This window comes from Gopherus evgoodei, chromosome 12 (genome assembly GCF_007399415.2).
Source record: "Gopherus evgoodei ecotype Sinaloan lineage chromosome 12, rGopEvg1_v1.p, whole genome shotgun sequence".
Taxonomy (NCBI): domain Eukaryota; kingdom Metazoa; phylum Chordata; order Testudines; family Testudinidae; genus Gopherus; species Gopherus evgoodei.
The window spans coordinates 39,396,046-39,417,682 of NC_044333.1; the positions used below are offsets into that span (position 1 = coordinate 39,396,046).

The 21,637-nt window shown below is 41.9% G+C and overlaps 1 protein-coding gene across 5 annotated transcripts in view; it reads left to right on the plus strand.

The window, feature by feature from the left end:
- Nucleotides 1–21,637, plus strand: part of ZC3H18 (zinc finger CCCH-type containing 18) — a 65,847-nt gene that overhangs the window by 15,794 nt on the left and 28,416 nt on the right. For 4 of the 5 annotated variants that reach the window (XM_030581453.1, XM_030581455.1, XM_030581451.1 and 1 more), the window contains exons 4-9: nucleotides 6,910–7,058; nucleotides 8,257–8,349; nucleotides 9,149–9,306; nucleotides 11,287–11,319; nucleotides 13,978–14,104; nucleotides 15,468–15,766. In XM_030581453.1, the coding sequence (XP_030437313.1) occupies nucleotides 6,910–7,058; nucleotides 8,257–8,349; nucleotides 9,149–9,306; nucleotides 11,287–11,319; nucleotides 13,978–14,104; nucleotides 15,468–15,766 (859 nt within the window). The remainder of the gene's footprint in view (nucleotides 1–6,909; nucleotides 7,059–8,256; nucleotides 8,350–9,148; nucleotides 9,307–11,286; nucleotides 11,320–13,977; nucleotides 14,105–15,467; nucleotides 15,767–21,637) is intronic. The other variant, XM_030581454.1, reaches the window with a different exon arrangement.

Below are 21,637 nucleotides of genomic sequence, written 5' to 3' on the forward strand. Positions count from 1 at the left end.
AAAATGGTAGGGATAGGGTCTAAATTAGATGGGGTCTAAATTCCCACTCAAGAAAGAGATCTTGGAGTCACTGTGGCTAGTTCTCTGAAAAGATCCACTCAGTGTGCCACGGCAGTCAGAAAAGATAAGTGTTGGGAATCATTAAGAAAGGGATAGATAATAAAACAGAAAATATCATGTTGCCTCTGTATAAATCCATGGTACGCCCACATCTTGAATACTGCGTGCAGATGTGGTCGCCCCATTTCAAAAACGATGTATTAGAATTGGGAAAGGTTCAGAAAAGGACAACAAAAAGGAGCAGCTTCCTTATGAGGGGTGATTTAATAAGACTGGGACTTTTCAGCTTGGAAAATAGACCACTAAGGGGGGATATGATAGAGGTCTATAAAATCATGACTGGTGTGGAGAAAGAAAATAAGGAAGTGTTACTTCCTCTCGTACCACAAGAAGTAGGGGTCACCAAATGAAATTAATAGGCAGCAGGCTTAAAACAAAAGGAAATATTTTTAATACAGCGCACAGTCTGTGGAACTCTTTGCCAGAAGATGTTGTGAAGGCCAAGATATAACAGGATTCAAAAAGAACTAGATAAGTTCATGGAGGATAGGTCCATCAATGGCTATTAGCCAGGATGGGCAGGGATGGTGTCCCTAGCCTCTGTTTGCCAGAATCTGGTACTGGATGACACGGGATGAGGATCACTTGATGATTCCCTGTTCTGTTCATTCCCTCTGGGGCACCTGGCATTGGCTGCTGTCGGAAGACAGGATACAGGGCTAGATGGACCTTTGGTCTGACCCAGTGTGGCCATTCTTATGTTCATAGCCATTACATCATTGAAAAATGCGAGGAGTTTAATCACCTGTTGATCATGTGTTTCAATGACTACTCAAAAGCGTTGACACCTTCTGACATGACTCTTTGGAGGATACTGGCAGACATGGGGATTCCAAAACATCTCCGTGAACTCATTGCAAGTCTCCACTGTCAATAACAGACCACAGTGCAAACAGCAGCAGGTGATAGTGACTGGTTATCCACTGGGTGAGACAAGGGTGTATTCTGTCCCCAAACCTTTTCAACATGTATGCAGAATTAGTTACAAGACATGCCCTGGAAGGTTTTGACAAAGTGGAAGGAGCTGGGATTTCATTAGCAGACACCTCTTAACCAGTCTCAGCTGATGACACAATGCTCTTTGCTATAGCCACTGAGGGAAGGCAACAGCTGTTGGAGTCTGTTTTACTATGGACTAACCCTGAATGAAGTGAAAATGAAATGCGTGCACATTGACATGATTAACAAAAACAGAATACTCGGGCAGTACAATTACGTCAAGTTGTAGAAGCAGTAGAGTAATTATCTGGACTCATACATACCAACCAAGGAGGCTGTTCCAAAGAAATCAGAATATGACTAGGAATGGCTCATCCGTAATGACCTCCATTACAAAACTTTGGAAACACTGTGGCATCTCAATATTTAATTTAATTTTTTCCATAGTGACTTATGGATGTGAATTGTGGGAAACTAATGCTGCTGACAAGAAGAAAATCCAAGCCTTTGAGATGTGGTGCTGGCAAAACCTTGTGCATATCTCCTGGATGTGGGGAAAAAAAAAAAGACACATGCATATGTTAGAAATATTATTGGAGACAAGCAGACCCTACTGTCAGAAATCAATAGGCACAATCTTATGCACGTTGGTGAAGTGAATGTAACCTCAAAAGTGCCAGGTCATCGTAGTAGAGGACGACCAGCGACTGGATGGATAAATGATTTGTGGCAGATCAGTTGGAGGTCAGCTGCCAAATGTTCAAAGCTAGCTATAGATTGAAGGCGTCCAAAAACTCTGCTATAATGGCCTGGTCTACACTACGCGTTTATACCGATTTTAGCAGTTTTAAATCGATTTAACGCCGCACCCATCCACGCAGCAAGGCCCTTTATATTGATATAAAGGGCTCTTTAAACTAGTTTCTGTACTCCTCCTCAACGAGAGGAGTAGCGCTGAAATCGGTATTACCATATTGGATTAGGGTTAGTGTGGCCGCAAATAGATGGTATTGGCCTCTGGGCGGTATCCCACAGTGCACCACTGTGACCGCTCTGGACAGCGGTACATGGATGCACACCGCCGAATTAATGTGCTTAGTGTGGCCACGTGCATTCAACTTTATACAATCTGTTTTACAAAACCGGTTTATGTAAAATCGGAATAATCCCGTAGTGTAGACATACCCAATGTCACCAATATTCAGACATGAATAAATGGATTTTACTTACTTGGGTCTTTATGGACTGGGTTTAAAGAGGAGTGCTATGGAGTGAAAACCCATATTTTTAAGAAACACATTTTCTTGCCTTCGTTACACACAACACCTGAGATTAGTAAAACAAAGGTTTAAAAACTAACTTGTTTGTGCTTTCTGCTTGCTTTTTTGCATTTTCTCCATCTTGACCATTGGAAATAAACTAACCAGTTTCACTTTCACGGTTTCATATGCTAGCACATTGTTGCAAAGACTGCGGAGGAATGTTTAAAAACTAAAATCTGTTTCCATGGAATTTCTTCAAAAGATGTGGAGACTTGGTTTTGTAAAGTCTTGTTTATAAGAGAATTTAATATGGACTATATTAGACTGAGTTCCTTCAACTTCCCATCTAAGTTGTGTTCACCCAAATGCTTTTGTTTTAGTAGAAATGGTAAATGAAATAAACTAACTAAAATAAAGCCAGAAAGGGCGAAGTGGGAAGACTTGCTTTCACTGCCGTGTTGAAAAAAAGATGACACAGGGATTTGTTTGGGATTTTTCCAAGAGCTGAGCATTGAGTGTAGCTCTCCTGTGTTATTGAATGGCTTCCTGTGTTTAATTGTTTGTTTCCTGTCATGAGTTTGGTAGTGATATCGCTGGAAGGGGTGTGTTCCTCTGTTTGAACCAAGTGAGTTTTCCCTGGGTGGGGTTGTTTGTTCCTTCATTCTTAGTGTTGTTTAATCAGATTACATCCCAATGCGTCACAGAATTATTGTAATCACCAGACCCTTATCTCAGTGTGTGAAAATTCAGATTGCATCACATCAAGCTTTTTTGCCAAAGATACATTCCTTTGATTTTACCTTTATTTGAGTGACCTTAATTTCCTCTCTGACTTCCCCAGTACAAGAGATCTATGGAAATATTGCCTTCCAGGAGCCAAGCTAAAAGCATCATTGTGGGACCTCCGATGCTCAAATTCTAGTCTCAGCTCTTTCTGAGGAATTAATTGCAAAGTGTCATGTCATGTGGCTGCATCCATCCATTTTGATTAATATAACTGATTCTGTGGAATAATGTGTGTTTATACCCATCCTAGTGGAACACCTAATTCATAGCCGTTCAACCACATGCACAAGAACCTCTTACTTGCCAGGCATAAGTCTTGCACTTGACATATTTGAATAAGAAATAGAAAATGGTCTGTATAGATTCTTATTAATAGTCCCAGCATTCAACTTTCAAATCCTTTATACATTTACTGGAAATTAGGGTGCTTAATTAATCACAGTTAACTCACGCGATTAACTCAGAAAAAATTAATTGTGATTCAAAAAATTAATTGTGATTAATCGCAGTTTTAATTACAGTTAATACCAATTTAAATATATGCAATATTTTGGATGTTTTTCTACATTTTTATAGATATTGTTTTCTGTCTTGTAATTGAAGGCGCTCGGAGCTGGGCAGCGCAGGGAGGCAGCCGCGGGGCTGGGGAGCCGCTGGGCAAGGGATGAGCGGGCTCCATGGCATGGCACGGCTCCCTGGGCAGCAGCGGTGCCTCACTCCTGTGAGAGACACTTCCCTGCCGGGACCTAGCGGAGCTTGGCAGGTACTGGGCAGCATGGGGCCATGTCTGCTCTGCACGCCGGGGCTTTCGGCAGCTGAGGCACCTCCGCCTCTGTGATGAAGCTGAAGCCAAACCAGGCGTGGACCTACGACCGAGAGGGCTACAAGAAGCAGGTGGCGTGTTTGTGCTTCCGCAGTGAGCAGGAGGATGAGGTGCTGTTAGTGAGTAGTAGCTGGAACCCAGAGCAGTGGTTTGTACTAGGTGGAGGAATGGAGCCAGAGGAGGAACCAGAAGGTGCTTCCGCAGTGAGCAGGAGGATGAGGTGCTGTTAGTGAATAGTAGCTGGTACCCAGAGCAGTGATTTGTACTAGGTGGAGGAATGGAGCCAGAGGAGGAACCAGAAGGTGCTGCGATCTGGGAGGTTTATGAAGAGGCTGGAGTAAAGGGAAAACTAGGCAGACTGCTGGGGATACTTGAGAACCAAGACCGGACACATAGAACTGATGTTTGTTCTTATGGTGACTGAAATAGTGGAAGAAAAGAGAATGGTTTAAAGTAGAAGACGCTATCAGGGTTCTTCAGTGTCAAATCAAAATGTATATTATTTTTATTACAAATATTTGCACTGTAAAAATGATAAAAGAAATAGTATTTTTCAGTTCACCTCATACAATTATTGTAGTGCAATCTCTTTGTCATGAAAGTGTAACTTACAAATGTAAGGGTTTTTTTGTTACATAACTGCGCTCAAAAACAAAACACTAAGGCAAACACGTTTGTTTACATTTGCAGGAGATAATGCTGCCTGCTTCTTGTTTAGTGTCATCTGAAAGTGAGAACAGATGTTCCCATGGCACTTTTGTAGCTGGCATTGCAAGGTATTTACATGCCAGATATGCTAAACATTTGTATGCCCCTTCATGCTTCGGCCACCATTCCAGAAGACATGCTTCCATGCTGATGACGCTTGTTTTAAAAAAGAAAATAAAACACGTTAATTAAATTTGTGACTGAACCACTTGGGGGGAGAATTATGTCCCCTGCTCTGCTTTACCTGCATTCTGCCATATATTTCATGTTATAGCAGTCTTGGATGATGATCCAGCACGTTTTTCATTTTAAGAACACTTTCACTGCAGATTTGACAAAACGCAAAGAAGGTACCAATGTGAGATTTCTAAAGATAGCTGCAGCACTCAGCCCAAGGTTTAAGAATCTGAAGTGCCTTCCAAAATCTGAGATGAACAAGGTAGGGAGCATGCTTTCAGAAGTCTTAAAAGAGCAACACTCCGATGTGGAAACTACAGAACCTGAACCACCAAAAAGGAAAAACAACCTTCAGCTTGGTGTCATCTGACTCAGATAATGAAAGTGAACATGCATCAGTCCGCACTGCTTTGAATTGTTATCAAGCAGACACACATCTCCTGAAATGGTGGGTGAAGCATGAAGGAACATGTGAATCTTTAGCACATCTGGCATGTAAATATCTTGCAATGCCACCTACGACTGTGCCATGAGAATGCCTGTTCTCACTTTCAGGTGATGTAAACAAACTTGTTTGTCTGAGTGATTGGCTAAACAAGAAGTAGGACTGGGTGGACTCGCAGGCTCTAAAATTTTACATTGTTTTATTTTTGAATGCAGTTTCTTTTGTGCATAATTCTACATTTGTAAGTTCAGTTTTCATGCTAAAAAGATTGCACTGCAGTACTTGTACTAGGTGAATTGAAAAATACTATTTTTTATTTTTTTCCAGTGGAAATACTTGTCATAAAAAAGAAATATGAAGTGAGCACTGTACACTTCATATTTTGTGTCGTAATTGAAATGAGTATATTTGAAAATGTAGAAAACATCCAGAATATTTAAATTATTGTTTAACAGTGCAGTTAATCACAATTTTGTTAATCGCTTGACAGCCCTACTGGAAATATTCAAATATACTATCCTTTCTTAATGAGTGAAGTCAGTTTTATAAAGTTCCTGAAGGGGGCACACTAACCCTCTTAGAAAACATTAAAGTACCAAATGACTAAGGTTAACTTACTCAGTGTTATCTTTGATCACATATAAAAGCTCACAGTTAACTTAGTGCCTTGGCAATGGACAGCCTGGGAGACTGAATGCCCCTTTAGCACAGAACTGATACAAGACAGACAGTGTCAATGTAACTTTCCTTTGTGTGTTGTCCTGCCAATATCTCCCCACCTTGACTTGGAGGGACCACCTTTAGGCGTGAGAAGGTGGTTAAATTTCTGTGTCCCGTTAACTTTTCATCGCTAATGCTGAGACTGCCAATCAAGGTTGCAGTTATAGTGATGGTTGTGTGACACAGACACCTGTCAGGATCTCTACTGAAGGACCATCAAATGATTTTATGTGAGGAGCTAAAAGGAAAAGCAAGTTCTATTACCCACTAACCTGAGCTAAATTCAGACCTGGAACTAGGCCATATCCATATCCCATTACAAACACCTGAGTTCCCCATGGGTACGATAACTTCAGTTAACCCACTGCAGCATCATAGGTGGACTTTCAGGGGAGCTGATGTTAAACTTTGTCTCTGGCCCCCTGAGAATGTTTCTCCTGCTCCCGTGCAGAATGAGCTATTAGAGGAGCTTGGGTTATATTTTTCTTCCCCACCACCGGCCTGTGTATATAACTCAGACTGATGCCTTTAAACTTCTTGCTGGGTTATTTAGTTTTGAGCTATAAAAGTTCCTAACTATGCTCTAAGCACTTTGCACTTCTAAAAGTGCACACAAAACACTCTGGATCACTACCGACAAAGACAGCCCTCCCACCCTACCAGAGTAAGTGTCTCGGGTTTTTGCTCACCCGTGATCCCAACTGAATTCATCTCTCAGGGAAAGCCCAGGGAAAAAGGCTTTGCTGGGTGCCCTGACAATAAGTGACTGTGAACCAAGGTGGGAAGCAGAAAGGTCGTGTCTCTGAAAATCAGAGATGCTCTCTCCTGGAAGACTTCAGATAGTTCTGGAGCTGAACAAGATACCAGAGCTTCCAGGTGTTTGACTGTTCTGTGCAGTATTTTAATGAGATTTCTGTGCTTTTTCACAGGTCACTGTACGTGGGGAATGAACTGTAGGTTTATCCATCCTGGTGTGAACGACAAAGGGAACTACTCCTTGATCTCAAAACCAGACCCTTTCTCACCCAACGGTGCTCCTCCCATTGGCCCTCACCCACTGATGCCAGCAAACCCCTGGGTATGAAAACATCGATTTGCATTTGCAGCTTCTATGTTTTTTGCTTGTTTAGATCTGCAGATAGATTGCAGGTGGTGAAGGATTTGTTTAATTTGGGCCATTAACTTAGCAAGATCAAATGTTCTTCTGGGATGCTGTCATAACCTAGTCCCAGATTTGGACCTTAGCGTCCAGAATATGGGTGTTAGCATGAAAACCTCCAAGCTTAGTTACCAGCTTGGACCTGGTACGGCTGCCACCACCCAAAAAATTAGTGTGTTTTGGGGCACTCTGGTCCGCACAAAAACCTTCCCTGGGGACCCCAAGACCCAAATCCCTTGAGTCTCACAACAAAGGGAAATAATCCTTTTTCCCTTCCCCCCTCCAGGTGCTCCTGGAGAGATACACAAACACAAGCTCTGTGAATCTAAACAGAGGGACTCCCCCCTCCCCGTTTTCCAGTCCTGGAGAACAGAATTACCGAGAGTTAATCTCTCTTTCCCCCTCCACCCAGAGGGTATGCAAAGTCAGGCGAATAAATCTAACACACACAGATCTTCCTCTGACTTGTTCCTCCCCCCAATTCCCTGGTGAGTACAGACTCAATTTCCCTGAAGTTTCCCAGTAAAGAAAAACTCCAACAGGTCTCAAAAAGAAAGCTTTATATAAAAAGAAAGAAAAATACATAAAAATGGTCTCTCTATATTAAGGTGACAAATACAGGGTCAATTGCTTAAAAGAATATTGAATAAACAGCCTTATTCAAAAAGAATACAAATCAAAGCACTCCAGCAACTATAGACATGTAAATACCAAAGAAAAGAAACCATATAACTCACTATTTGATCCCTTTGTCCTTACACTTGGAAACAGAAGATTAGAAAACAGAAATCACTTCTCAAAGCTGAGAGAAAAGCAGGCAGACAGACAAAGACTCAGACACAAACTTCCCTCCACCCAGAGGGAAAAAAAAATCCTGTTTCCTGATTGGTTCTCTGGTCAGGTGCTTCAGGTGAAAGAGACATTAACCCTTAGCTATCTGTTTATGACAGATGCATAAATTTTAAGAAGGCGCTTTTTACAACCTCTAGTAAATGGCAATAACTTTCAAAGTGCCCTACTGATGTTTTGCCTGGATAGTCGCAAACCTTCACAAAGCACAATTTTCGGCCTGTATCAGCCTGTGTCTTTTCCCCTTTCCTTCTCATTTTTCTAACAGGGTGCGCCTGTAGTTGATGAAATTTTGCCCCCACCCCCTCCAGACCCTCCAACAGAAAGTGCCTGGGAGAGAGGACTCCGGCATGCTAAAGAGGTAAAGTGTTCTTTAAGAAATATGCTAACGTCTTTCACTCAAAGTCAGCCTATGTGTATCATTGGTGGCAGAAGGACAATATAGTCAAAGCCTCTGGGAGTGACTTTCAGTCTTTCAGTTGTCTCTTCTCTCTGCTTGGTGGAGACAGTTAAGAAGAGTCAGAGGGCATAGCCACTACTTTTGGTCTGATTTGTAAGATGTTTCTGTGATACTAACCTTGAACCTCTTGGGGGATGTGTAACTTCATCCTTTTTTCTTTGAGGAAGTCTATTTTGTGTGTTTAACCCAACAGTCACCTTCGTGTTATATAACATGGCAATCCTTTGGTCGAAGAGCTGGTTTCCAGCTCTCTTTTTCCCATCAGCACTAGCCAATGGAGATCGCTCCTGAGCAGGGCAAAGGACACCATATTTAACCTGCCAATACAGCAGAACTGTTTTCAGGCTGGTACAATGTGCCATCGCCTCTCTGCTGTTTCCTGTGGTGCTTGCAGGGTAAACCCTGTTTTGTTCAGCTACGAAGATGTGGGTTTAACTTTCTTGAGAGCCTTTTAGTGATCCCACCAATTTGGCTGTCTGATTCATCTTTGTGAGCTAACAGGATAGGGAAATATTATATGTTTTGTTTCAAGTAGATATCCAAACCCTAAATGTTCGTGAGAATTGAACAGGAGAGGGACAGATTAATTAGGAAGCAGGTCCCTCACTAGGGTTGATGTGCCATTAGTAAGCTGAACTTTGCCCTCCATGCCTCTAACTTATTGCTTCCTTAAAAAGCCTTTTATTGTGCCTTGTGACAGGTATTAAAAAAGGCAACAATGAGAAAAGAACAAGAACCTGATTTTGAGGAGAAGCGGTTTACGGTGACCATTGGAGAAGATGAACGTGAATTTGACAAAGAAAATGAATTTTTTCGGGACTGGAATTATCGCATCACTAGAGATGTCCGCGATTCAGCGTAAGATGTGGCTTTGTGCTTACGTCCTTGCTTTTTGGGATGGATGAGTGGGAAGGAATCCCCACATGTCTGTTTGCAGTTAACCTTTCCCTCCAGTTGTTTAGAAATACACAGCCCTCTGAAAATTAGCCACATTTATGTAACAACATCAGAAGCACGCCAGCAAAAGCCATAGGCACCACTGTTACTTGACATGCCTCAGTTGGTCCTAATTCAAAACCAGTTTTCCTTCTATGCTTTTTTAGCTTTATTCCTTCAGAGTACTTTGCTCTTGTTTCTTCAGAGTCTAGTGTGCCAATTTGATTGTCTAGTTGCGTACTGCATTTATCATGTTAGTTTGGGCTAGTGATTTGTGTTCCTTTGGTATTTACACAACTCAGGCATACACTAAAAAGTTTAATATTGTGTGTGTACACACACCAATACCCTGCATCATCAGAGCAGCAGTGACACCATCTTGACTCGGTTAATGCTTACACTGTTCGTCTAAGGGCAGCAATCACGGTTGGCATGGCACTAGATTAGCCTCTGACATCTTAGCCAGCCCTTGATTAATCATTTGATAGGTCACCAACCAGAAGACTTAACCTACGTGTAGTCAGGATTGCAGAGTGGGAAGATTCTGGGCAATGAAAAATGTCTAAAACATCATACCTGCAGGATTTTTGTGAGGTAAAACTAAGTGGGAGTGATGGAAGCATCAGTCAGCACCCTGCTTTGGGGACTGGATGCAGTTCACGGCTCTCTAGAGTGGCTGGCTGGCTGTAGACTCCAGCAGGCAATATGACACCAGTCACCTTTAGGAGTTGGTTTTCTGTTTTTTTTGAAGTCATATGGGCTAGAAAATCATTTTAAAAAATGCATAAGTTCTTCAGGAACTAAAGGGTAAGCCCTGGTGTGTGTGTGTGAGTGTGTACACACACTCTCTCACTCTCACTCACTCCTGCTCACTGTATAAGCATGCACTTGCCAAGACTTGGTCCCAGCTAGTTTGACTGTGGAGGAAATGAAAACATTAGAGGGGCAATTAAAAGTGGTTGGTAGGTGCAGATTTGCCCTGGAATTAAACATAATTCCTTTTCCACATTTTTACTATGAGAGGGACCGTGCACCCAATTCTGTAGGTAGTTGCAGAACAGTAACTCCCTATATACAGTAAAAGCTAACATCAGTCATTCTGTAACCTGGTTTTATTTGATTCTCACCTTAGCATATCTGCAACGTTCCTCAAGTGGCATGTGACCAGGATTCAAAACCACATTTGGTCCGCTGGTTGGATTGTTAGCTTCCCTTGCACGGGACGGGTACTGACGGGGAGCACAACATGAACACTGATCCATACCCCCCTATTTGATTCTGAAAAACTTTCCCACATAACCAGTACATGTCCCTAATATTACTAACAGGTTACTAAAATGCAGGTATTACAGATTCTTAAATATCTAAGTAGACAAAGCCTGGATTGATAACTGGGTTTTAACATGTGTAAAACCTGTCTTCTTAAATCTGCAAGTATTCAGGTTATTGTTTTACAGTATTGCAGTAGTACTCGGCAGAGATTCCATCAAGTGCCCCATTTTGCTAGGCACTTGTACTCTCCTTAAACATAGTCAGTTTAACCTTTTACTTGTGTGCAGCAAAGTTGAACGGAATTTATAAATCTAGTGTGAATTGAGTCCTGAAAAAGTGATCATCCAATTCATTCAGGAAATTCCAGAGGAATGCTTCTGTGAAACCAGATTGATATAGGAAATAACTTTTTCTTCTTAGCAAGCTTTGTATGTTGAGCCACTAAATTTAAGCTGGAAAATGTCAGCAATTTGTAAGCCCTTAATCATTGCAAGAGCCAAGTAACATATCGCAGCACGTCCTAACTATTGAATATTTAGATCATAGCATTGATAGCTTGATTGTTTTGTGACATACAAAGATGGCTAAATAGTTCATGAATTTTTTTTTCTCTCTTTTAAAAAATTATAGGGAGGTGGACGTCAAAGAAAATGTTAACTATGGGTAAGTAGTTTTTTTTCGGATTTCAGTACTGTCCCAACATTTTCTGTAAGAAAATGAAAATGTTCCCTTAATTTTTTTCTGTTTCACTTTTTCAAATTTATTAGGCTACAGACAATTTGTCACAAAGTTGGCTGCAGCTGATCAATTGTTTGTTTATATTTTTATTTTTGGATGCTACCAGTTGTTGGTAGCAGATTATAAAATTTGAAGTTATGTCCTTAATTTTATAAATACACCTAGAAGGCAAAACAGTGGTGTATGTTTCTATAAATAAAATTTACATAAATACCTTACAGGGAAGGGAGTGGAGAACATTGGGGTGGGGCTGGGTTGAAAAGTCAATTTCTCCTTTGATATAGTTTAAAATACCTTTCTGTTTTTGTATCTGAAAACCATGAGTCACTGACTCTGTTCTCTGCTAGCGGTGCAAGAATCTAGAACTGAATTCAGTACTTGGTACCTGTAATTTGGAGCTGTATTATAAGTTTGGTGGGGGGAGGGATAGCTCAGTGGTTTGAGAATTGGTCTGCTAAACCCAGGGTTGTGAGTTCAATGCTTGAGGGGGGCACTTAGGGATCTGGGGCAAAATCAGTACTTGGTCCTGCTAGTGAAGGCAGGGGGCTGGACTCAATGACCTTTCAGGGTCCCTTCCAGTTCTATGAGGTAGATGTATCTCCATATACATATAATGTCATCAGCATCTTCAAGCAGAAATGTGGAAATCTTAAGATACGTAGAAATAAATACATATAATAACTTGGCTCCAGGATAGCACTCAGATCTCACTCTGCCCTAGCTTTTTGGCCACTTATATTCTATGGAGGGGTGTCGGTGGTGATGGTAGTGTTACCCTTCCTATCTTTCAGTACGGGCTACTAAACTGAGTATGGGATTGGAAGACAGAGCTGTTGATTTCTGATCTTAGCTTTGCCGCTTCCTCCTGTGGCCTTGGAAATTACTTGAACCTTTACGCTGGGGGAGATTTCAGCACTAAAAAATTTAAAATTCGGTGCATAATATTTTAAAATTCTGCATCTCTTATTTGCCAAAATAACACAATATAATCACTTCCATTTCAATTATTTTTGTAATTTATTGTGAAATATCTGCCAGCATGTATGTCTGAAACAGCAAAATGATTCAAGAAATATTTTTTGACAAATAGATTCCTTACTAGGCATGTTATAACAGAACTTTTTAGTAGTAATTCATTTAAAATACAATACAGAACTGCATTTCCTGCACCCCCTAGAAGCAGTGCAAAGGCTGGGGGAGTCAGGGTAACAGAGAAGTTGAGGGAGAGGGAAGTAATTGCTGGGCCGGAGTCTGGGAGCGAACCTGGAGGGTTGTTGGGTGTGACTGGGAGAAGTATGGAATGGGGTATTTTTCTACAGGGGGAGGAGGGGGAGTTGTGGAGCCTCCCCCATGCTGACCCCTTGCCTCTCCCATTCAGTCAGGCACATCTGCCCCATTCCCATGCACTCCCACTCAGCCACTCCTCTCCCCCCCTTTTACTATGTGACCATGCACCCCCACTCCTGTTCAATCCCTGTCACCCCATTAACTCCTGTGCCCCTGCCCCAATCCATCTCCACTACTATCTTCTGAACTCCAGTCTGTATGACCTCCAGCAGCCCTGTGTGCCCTGTGCTGTCCGTCTTCCCTCTCTCCCCACCATATCCTTTGCCACCTCATCTGGTCTTGCAGACAGGGTACCGTGAGGAAAGCAGCCTCTCTTCCTCTTGCTTCATGGCTGGCTGCTCTGGCCCTGAGTAAGCTGCCCTCTTCTGGTGCAACAGCAGCCCCTGGTATGTGAAAGGTGTCATTGCAGCACCTCCCCGTCAGAATGTGTTTTCTAAAAAGAAAAAAGAATTTGCGGGGGAACATGAATTCTGTGCGTACACGGTGGCGCAGAATTCCCCCTGGAGTAAACTCGGTACCCATTTTCTCATCTGTAACATGAGTATAATACTTACTATCTGCCATCTAATTTGCAAGGATTAGTTGTTATTGGGTACATGCCATAAAGATACCAAATAGTATTAGTAAAGCTGTTCTAACAGAGGAAGCTTTGCATACTAGAGGACTGGTGGCTTTTAGACTCTTTGCCCCATAAGGAAAGTGTCTGCATGTGACATATTTTTCTCTCACTAGAAAGCTCTCCCAACATGCTTGTTCCTGGTACATTCACAAGTGTCATATACACATCACCTCTGCGAACACAACAGCAGGAGACTCCAGGGTCTGTCCTACTTTCCAGGTCCATGGGTAACCTCCCTTGATGGGAGCTGCACTTGTGCACTGGGGAGAAAATATGCTGAACTTTAAATGGATGGGGGGGAATTGTGCTCTGTTACACCAACATAAATATATATGAAGTAGCCTCTGTAGAAATCAAATGAAGTTACTCTAGATTCACCTCTGTTGAACTGAGAGCAGAATTATGAGAACGTGCTTTTCTAAGTTTTGTATTATTGTAATATTTAGAGGCTTTCTGAACCTCTCCCCAGATACGTATGTGAACCATTTTATACAGTAATTAATCTCTGAATATTTTTCCCTGTCAATATGCTTAGCATTTTCATTTATAAATGCAACAGTTTTCCTAACATGCAAATGATATTTACTTGTTTAATCGTCTCCCCTTTCTCAATATAGGCTTGATTCCTATACAGATCCCTATTATGATTATGAAATAGAACGGTTCTGGCGTGGTGGACAATATGAGAACTTTAGGGTGCAATACACAGATCCAGACCCATATCGTAACTACAGAGTAAGTAAGGTAACATGCACCCTTTCCTAAACTTTGCACACTCTCTTCCTCCAGGTCCTTCACATACATTTGTTTTCAATTACCATATAAGACATATATTGGCATTAGATTTTTTTTTCTCTCTTTTGGCAGACTGTGTAGACAACACTTTTCCCTAATCTCTAAAACGATTCAATCATTATTTATTTATTTAAGTTCTGGTAATGTGCAGAGCACTGAACAAGACAAATATACTGGCCCTGTTCTGCTGAGTTCACGCTCTGTCTTTTAGATAAGGCAGAAGAACTTAGTGGCACAACCTAGCTGAAGGAGTTAGTTTGTCACTTACCTCTGGGGGTGGAGAAGGCATATAACAGATGGAGGTAGTGCTTGGGGGCCTTGCAAAGAAGTGAGTCTAAAGGAGTGATTTGAATGAAGACCAGTCTGCATGAGCATTGTCCGCTGGGACAGAAAGAGATGGATGGATTTGGGCATGTGTGTTATGTACACAAGTAGACTCTCACCAGGATAAATGGGTATTTAAGAAATGTAATACCCATTACGATAATTGGGCTTTGCGTACAGTGGTCACTTTGCATTGAGATGAGGGAGGCAGCAGCTTTGACTGGTCTGCCACTAGAATCCAGGGGGAATCTCCTTATTACGTTGTTGCAGCCCACTTGCTTATAGAATGAAAGGTCAGAGTGTTTTCATTGAAAACATTCGTATTTCCATTCCGTATTCCCAAGGCTATATTGGCACCTGTTGCCAGGTCACAGACTGTAGTGCCTTGGGACACATTGGTAATGAGAACTAATTTTGCCCGATGCTAAGATTTTCAGCTGTATTTGTTATACAGAAGAATAGCAGTAGCTGTTTTTTTCCTGTAAACTTAAATAACACTTTAAGAGTTCTGTGACGTTCAGATTAGAAAAGTGGCTAGTCCTTAGTGCATTTTTGGTACTGTCATCTGATTTTTTTTGTATTATGCTCATTTGCAAAATTCAGGAATTGCTAATGGGTCAAAGTAGCAGTGTGTGGCAGTGTGACCTTCTCCCTAAGATAGGTGAACAGCCACATACGTATAACTTTCTTCTCAAGGGAAGCCGCCTAGATAATTGTCCATGTTCATCATTGATGGCTCTGTTGCCTTTAGTGAAGTTAAATGAACTTGATGCTGTGTTTTATGTCTTTATACAGCTCCTAAGTAATTTTGAAACATTATGGCAAACACAAACTCCATTTGTTCCCCTGATGCCCTGCTGATTTTTGGCGAGCTAGTATAATTGTTTCCAATCTGAAACTTTAAAACCTCACACTTTCATTAGTGGGGAGGTGTAACCATAGAAGTGATGTAAACGCGTCTTGTCTTGTTTTGTTTTATTTATACAAGGAAAGAGAGAGAGAACGGGAAAGGGAAAGAGAGAACCGACAGCGGGAACGGGAGCGGGAACGAGAGAGAGAACGGGAGCGGGAGCGACGACAGAGAGAGAGAGAACGCGAGAGGGAACGGGAGCGTGACAAGGAACGCCAGCGAAGGAAAGAAGAGTGGGAGAGAGAGAGGGAGCGAGTGAAGAGAGATGAAAAAGACAGACAGCACAGAGACCGGGAGAGAGATCGAGACCGGGACAGAGAGAGGGAACGTGAAAAGGAAAAAGAAAAACCAAAACCTAGGTCACCACAGCCGCCAAGGTATGTGCTCCTTTATTGATGCTTGGTTTTGTTTGGTACTGTGGATTAACCAGAGATGCGCCAAGCAGGGAGAGGGGATGTATGCTCTTAGGGCAGCAGACAATAGAGCTCCAAAGTAGGAAAAGCAGTAGTTCCAAGGGATGCACACTGACCATAGGGAATATGCTTTGCCAGCCAGTAAATGGAGCTAAAGCAACATCTGATTAGAGCTTCAAGGGCATTCACCACTGCAGGCTGTACATAGAGAAGAGAACTTCTGGGTGGAAGTGTTCACGGTGTCTTTGGGATGTACCTGGGAGGAGTCTAGATTGCGTAGAGCTGTGGAGTCCAGAGCCACGGTAACTGAGTTTAATGTGCTTCTCAGAAGTCTAGCTGGTTGAACACAGGACATGGAAGCATTGACATTGGCTCCTTCTGTGGCCTTGGCAAATGACTCTTGGCAAGAATCTAGGATGGATTGGGCATATTTAAAAATAACAAAAATATCCAGTGTTCTAGTTAATACTAAAAACAAAAAGTGGATTGGAAGACGTAAAGCCTCAGTTTTCAGGGATTAAGCCAATCTCCGTTACAAATTAGGAATTTGAAATTTCCCTGTGGGGAGGGGCTGGTTACTCAGATCTGCCAGTTGCAGGGTTTCTTGCACCTTCCTCTGAAACCTCTAGTGCTAGCCACAGTCAGAAACAGAGTACTAGATCCTGCATGGGAATTCCTATGTTCCTGTTTCCCAATCTGTCCACCAGGTTACTGCTTACAATAACTCACAAGTGGGTTTGGATTAACTGTAAAGCACTATGTAAATATTAGAGCTGATCGGGGGGGAATGGAATTTTCATCCCTTGGAAATTCTGATATTGCAACACCTGTTTTCATCCTATGTCAGGGAAAAAATAAAATATCAAAACTGTTTGCAAAATTAAAAGTTCAATAAAACTTCAATTCAAAAATGTTGAAATATTTGGGAAATAGGTGGGAGATGTAGTCCAGGAGCAAGACTCATGGGGGAAATGGATGCCTGAGGGACCCAGAACTGCACCTCCTGCAATGCACTGCAGTCTCTCCATGTGGCTGAGCCACAATAGTGCCTCAGTCATAGAGACTGCAGTGCATCATGGGAGAGTTAGTCCATCTGAAGAGCTGGGCCTCTAGGTGTGAATAGAGACCATGAGTGACCCAGAACTAGAACTCCCACATAGTACTGCTGTGATTCAGCTAGGTGCAGAGATTAATGTCGACCCAACCCAAAATGAAACACTTTTAGGTTTTCCTGATAGAAAATTTGGATGTATTTTTAAATGAAATCCCATTTTCCAACAGGAAAACATTTTATTAAGAATCTTTCTACTATCCCGAATAAATACTAAGTGTTCAAGTGTCTTATCAATATGATTATATTAATGTAAAAAACTGCAGCTAAAACACAGATGTTAGAAGTAGTGAATATAAATATGCAGTTTAATTACCTCAGTTGCCACTCGTTCCTCTTAGGCTGCTGGTTCATATTCGCGCTAGGTCAGTGATGGCAAAGATCTTGTCATCTATAATTGTTTGACTCGTGATGCAAGTTGTTTACCTCTCTTCTGAAATGCCAGTGTTGGTCTTGTTTGTCACGACTGATCTAATGACCATGTCCACGGGCACAGATGTGAGACTACAGGCTGAATGGTGCCATGGAGACTAAACTACCTTCTGTGGCGCTAGAGGTAGTTTTGCCCCCAAATCAGGGGTAGGACAGCATGGAGAAACTTTCACCTAGGACTTGCTAGGGATAACTCTGGCACCCTTCACCAACCTTCAATTCAGTTAACCGTCTCCTCAAAACTGTTCGTGGGTCTGAATAGTGGACACTATCACCATAGCAGGAAGGTTAGGCTCATGGTCTTGTGGTACTCGATCTTTACACACTTTATGGATTTGATTTTTCCCAGCGAACAACCTCTCCTGGTTCACAGTGATCTGTGAACTACGTATTGACTCCCTAAACCAGAATATAGGTCTGCATCTGATAAATAAAGAAATACAGCAAGGGAAGCTGAGGGTGTTCCTGGCCTTGTTTTCATCTGGTACAAAGCACACTGATCCAAAGGGTTCCAATAATCTGATTACTTTTGGCTCAATATCTGCTATTTCTAGGAACTGTTGATTAACAAATCTACTCGTTCAGACCCACTCCTGTCTCAGCCAGTAATTACAAGAAATACATAGATAAAGGTCAGGCAAAGGTTCGACTAGAAGTTATGGAGAAAACCAAACAGGAACTTGTGTTGGCTTCGTTTGTAGGTTGGTTTAAAACCAAAAACAAATCACCTCCCCAAATGCTAGAAATGACGTGGTTATTGTGCTGTTTACATTGTTGCACATAGTGTAGATGTAAAATTTAATGCTTTAAAATCTGACGTAAACCTTCCAATGAAGGGTGATAACTGTTTTATAAGGTAACATATTTGGAGTGAAGCAATAGGAATGTTTAACAGTAAGCTAGTGTCTGAGAATCTCTTTATCTTTAAAAGCAGCAAAGAATCCTGTGGCACCTTATAGACTAACAGACGTTTTGGAGCATGAGCTTTCGTGGGTGAATACCCACTTCCTCAGATGCATGTAATGGAAATATCCAGGGGCAGGTATATATATGTGTGCTAGCAAGCAAGCTAGAGATAACGAGGTCAGTTCAATCAGGGAGGATGAGGCCCTGTTCTAGCAGTTGAGGTGTGAAAACCAAGAGAGGAGAAACTGGTTCTGTAATTGGCAAGCCATTCACAGTCTTTGTTCAATCCTGAGCTGATGGTGTCAAATTTGCAGATGAACTGAAGCTCAGCAGTTTCTCTTTGAAGTCTGGTCCTGAAGTTTGAAGTCTGGTCCTGAAGCCATCATATGCCAGCAATGCCCCTCTGCTATGTACATCGGCCAAACTGGACAGTCTCTACGGAAAAGGATAAATGGACACAAATCAGACATTAGGAATGGCAATATACAAAAACCTGTAGGAGAGCACTTTAACCTCCCTGGCCACACTATAGCAGACCTTAAGGTGGCCATCCTGCAGCAAAAAAACTTCAGGACCAGACTTCAAAGAGAAACTGCTGAGCTTCAGTTCATCTGCAAATTTGACACCATCAGCTCAGGATTGAACAAAGACTGTGAATGGCTTGCCAATTACAGAACCAGTTTCTCCTCTCTTGGTTTTCACACCTCAACTGCTAGAACAGGGCCTCATCCTCCCTGATTGAACTGACCTCGTTATCTCTAGCTTGCTTGCTAGCACACATATATATACCTGCCCCTGGATATTTCCATTACATGCATCTGAGGAAGTGGGTATTCACCCACGAAAGCTCATGCTCCAAAACGTCTGTTAGTCTATAAGGTGCCACAGGATTCTTTGCTGCTTTTACAGATCCAGACTAACACAGCTACCCTCTGTCTCTTTATCTTGTTTCCAATGGAGATAATGCTCCAATTGAAGACTCCTGCATGTTAGAAGTACTCTTATGTAAGCAGTCAGATCTCCAGTTTCTGCTGTGTAGACTCTACTCTTGAGCCGCTAGCTCTGTTCCATTTACAAGGGTTTGGTTTATTGGAGGTAGAAAGAGAAGGGCAGGAAACCAAATCAAATAAAGGAAGCTGCCGTTTAAATCCTAGGGATTGTTTACACAAGGGATTACTGCTTGGCAGGCCAGTGTGTGACTACAGCACACTAGCTTGCCGTGCAGTAACAGCCGATGTGGACATTGCTACAGTGTACTGCTGTTTGCAACACACATTTTAAAGTGTGGTTCTAATCTGAAACATGAGCATATTTATATAAATTTGCTCAACTGGCACATTTTTGCCAGCCCTTTAAACTCTACCTCATGCCTAGTGATACTGCCCCAATAAGAATTCACCAACTCCCTACCTCCATTACATACAAATAACTCAGTGCTATTTATAGAACTGATTTCTAATTTTACCATTCTATGAATCAACCATTTACAAAGTGTAATATGTAACATCTTAGCAGTTGCTTCATCTTTAACCTAAATGCCTCTCCCTCATAGGGGAAGTAATTCTGTCCTCTTAGTTTATTTATAGACTCTTGTGCATTCCCTAATGTGTTAAATCACAACCCGTTGGCAATTCCAGCCTCTTTCGTAGTTCTTGGCTGCTGATATTCAATGCCTCCCTCTGTCACATGGCTTTTTGATGTGGAAGACTATTGGCGTTCTAGGTTCGTATGAAATTCCTCATGCAGGCAATCATCAGGTAGCTGTCTGGCAGGCACTGCAGCTCTGAAGCCGGACATTGCATAATAAGCAGATTCCCATTTCCAGCTGGAACGTGAATTAATTCTCCTTGGCTCATTAGTGACTAAAGAGCTTAGAAAGCCCAGTTCCACAGAGACCATGCCAGAAAGCATGATGCAACTATTGAAATAGTAAGGATCTTTGCCACAGGTGTACCATGGACAACTATAATTACTAGTAAACGACATTCAGTGCGTTAACACAGGAGTTTCCCCAAAGGAAGTCGATAGAACAGAAACTATGACCAGCAGAATGTAAGATGGAAATTGAGAGGGATGGAAGAGGATTTGAAGGTCAAACCGCCAGAAATATGAAAACAAATATGACACTTCAGGTATATTGGAGTCTGGTGCAGTGGCCCCCTGGCAGTAAAGGTAGTAGCTGGGAATGGAGATGCTGCTGAGAATTGTTACATCAGTCTTCACCGGGGGTTTTTTCTAAAATGGATAGTAAAAGCGAATATTGAATGATATCCTCTTAGAGTCCAAGGCACCAGAAGGGGCATCCAGTCTGATCTCCTGTACAGCACAGGTCAGAGAACTGCCCCCAAAATAATTCCTAGAGCAGAGCAATTAGATGTTTTTCTAAAATTGATTTAAAAGTTGCCACTGATGGAGAATCTGCCATGACCATTGGTAAATTGTTCCAGTGGTTAATAATTCTCACCATTAAAATATTTATACCTTATTTCCAGTCTGAATTTGTCTCGCTTCAACTTTCAGCCATTGGATCATGTTAGACCTTCCTCTGCTAGATTCAAGAACCTGTTGTTAAATATTTGTTCCCCACGTAGGTACTTGTAGATTGTAATCAAGTCACCCCTTAACCTTCTCTTTGTTAAGCTTAATAGATAGACTTAAAAGCAGCAAAGAGTCCTGTGGCACCTTATAGACTAACAGACGTTTTGGAGCATGAGCTTTCGTGGGTGAATACTCACTTCGTCGAATGCATGCAAAACGTCTGTTAGTCTATAAGGTGCCACAGGACTCTTTGCTGCTTTTACAGATCCAGACTAACACGGCTACCCCTCTGATAGATAGACTTAAGGAGCTTAATCACTATAAGGCAGGTTTTCTAATGCTTTAATCATTCTCATGGCTCTTCTCTGACCGCTCTCCAATTTATCAACATCCTGCTTGAATTGTGTGCACCAGAACTGGACACAGGATTCCAGCAGCGGATGCACCAGTGACAAATATAGAGGGAAAATAAACTCTGCTCCTTCTCGAGATTCTCCTTTTTATGCATCCAAAGATTGCCATAGCTCTTTTGGCCACAGCATGTCACTCTGGGACTCGTGTTCAGCTGATTGTCCAACACAACTCTCAAATCTTTGTTAGTTAGAGTCCCCGCTTCCCACGATAGAGTCCCTCACCCTGTAAGCATGGCCTACATTCTTTGTTCCCAGATGTCGACATTTACATTTAACTGTATTAAAACATATACTGTTTGACTGAGCCAATCTTACCAAGCCATCCAGATCATGCTGGACCAGTGACTTCTCCTCTTCATTGTTTACCGGTCCTCCAATTTTTGTGTCATCTGCAAACTTGAGCAGTGATGATTTTGTTGTCTTTCAGCTCATTAA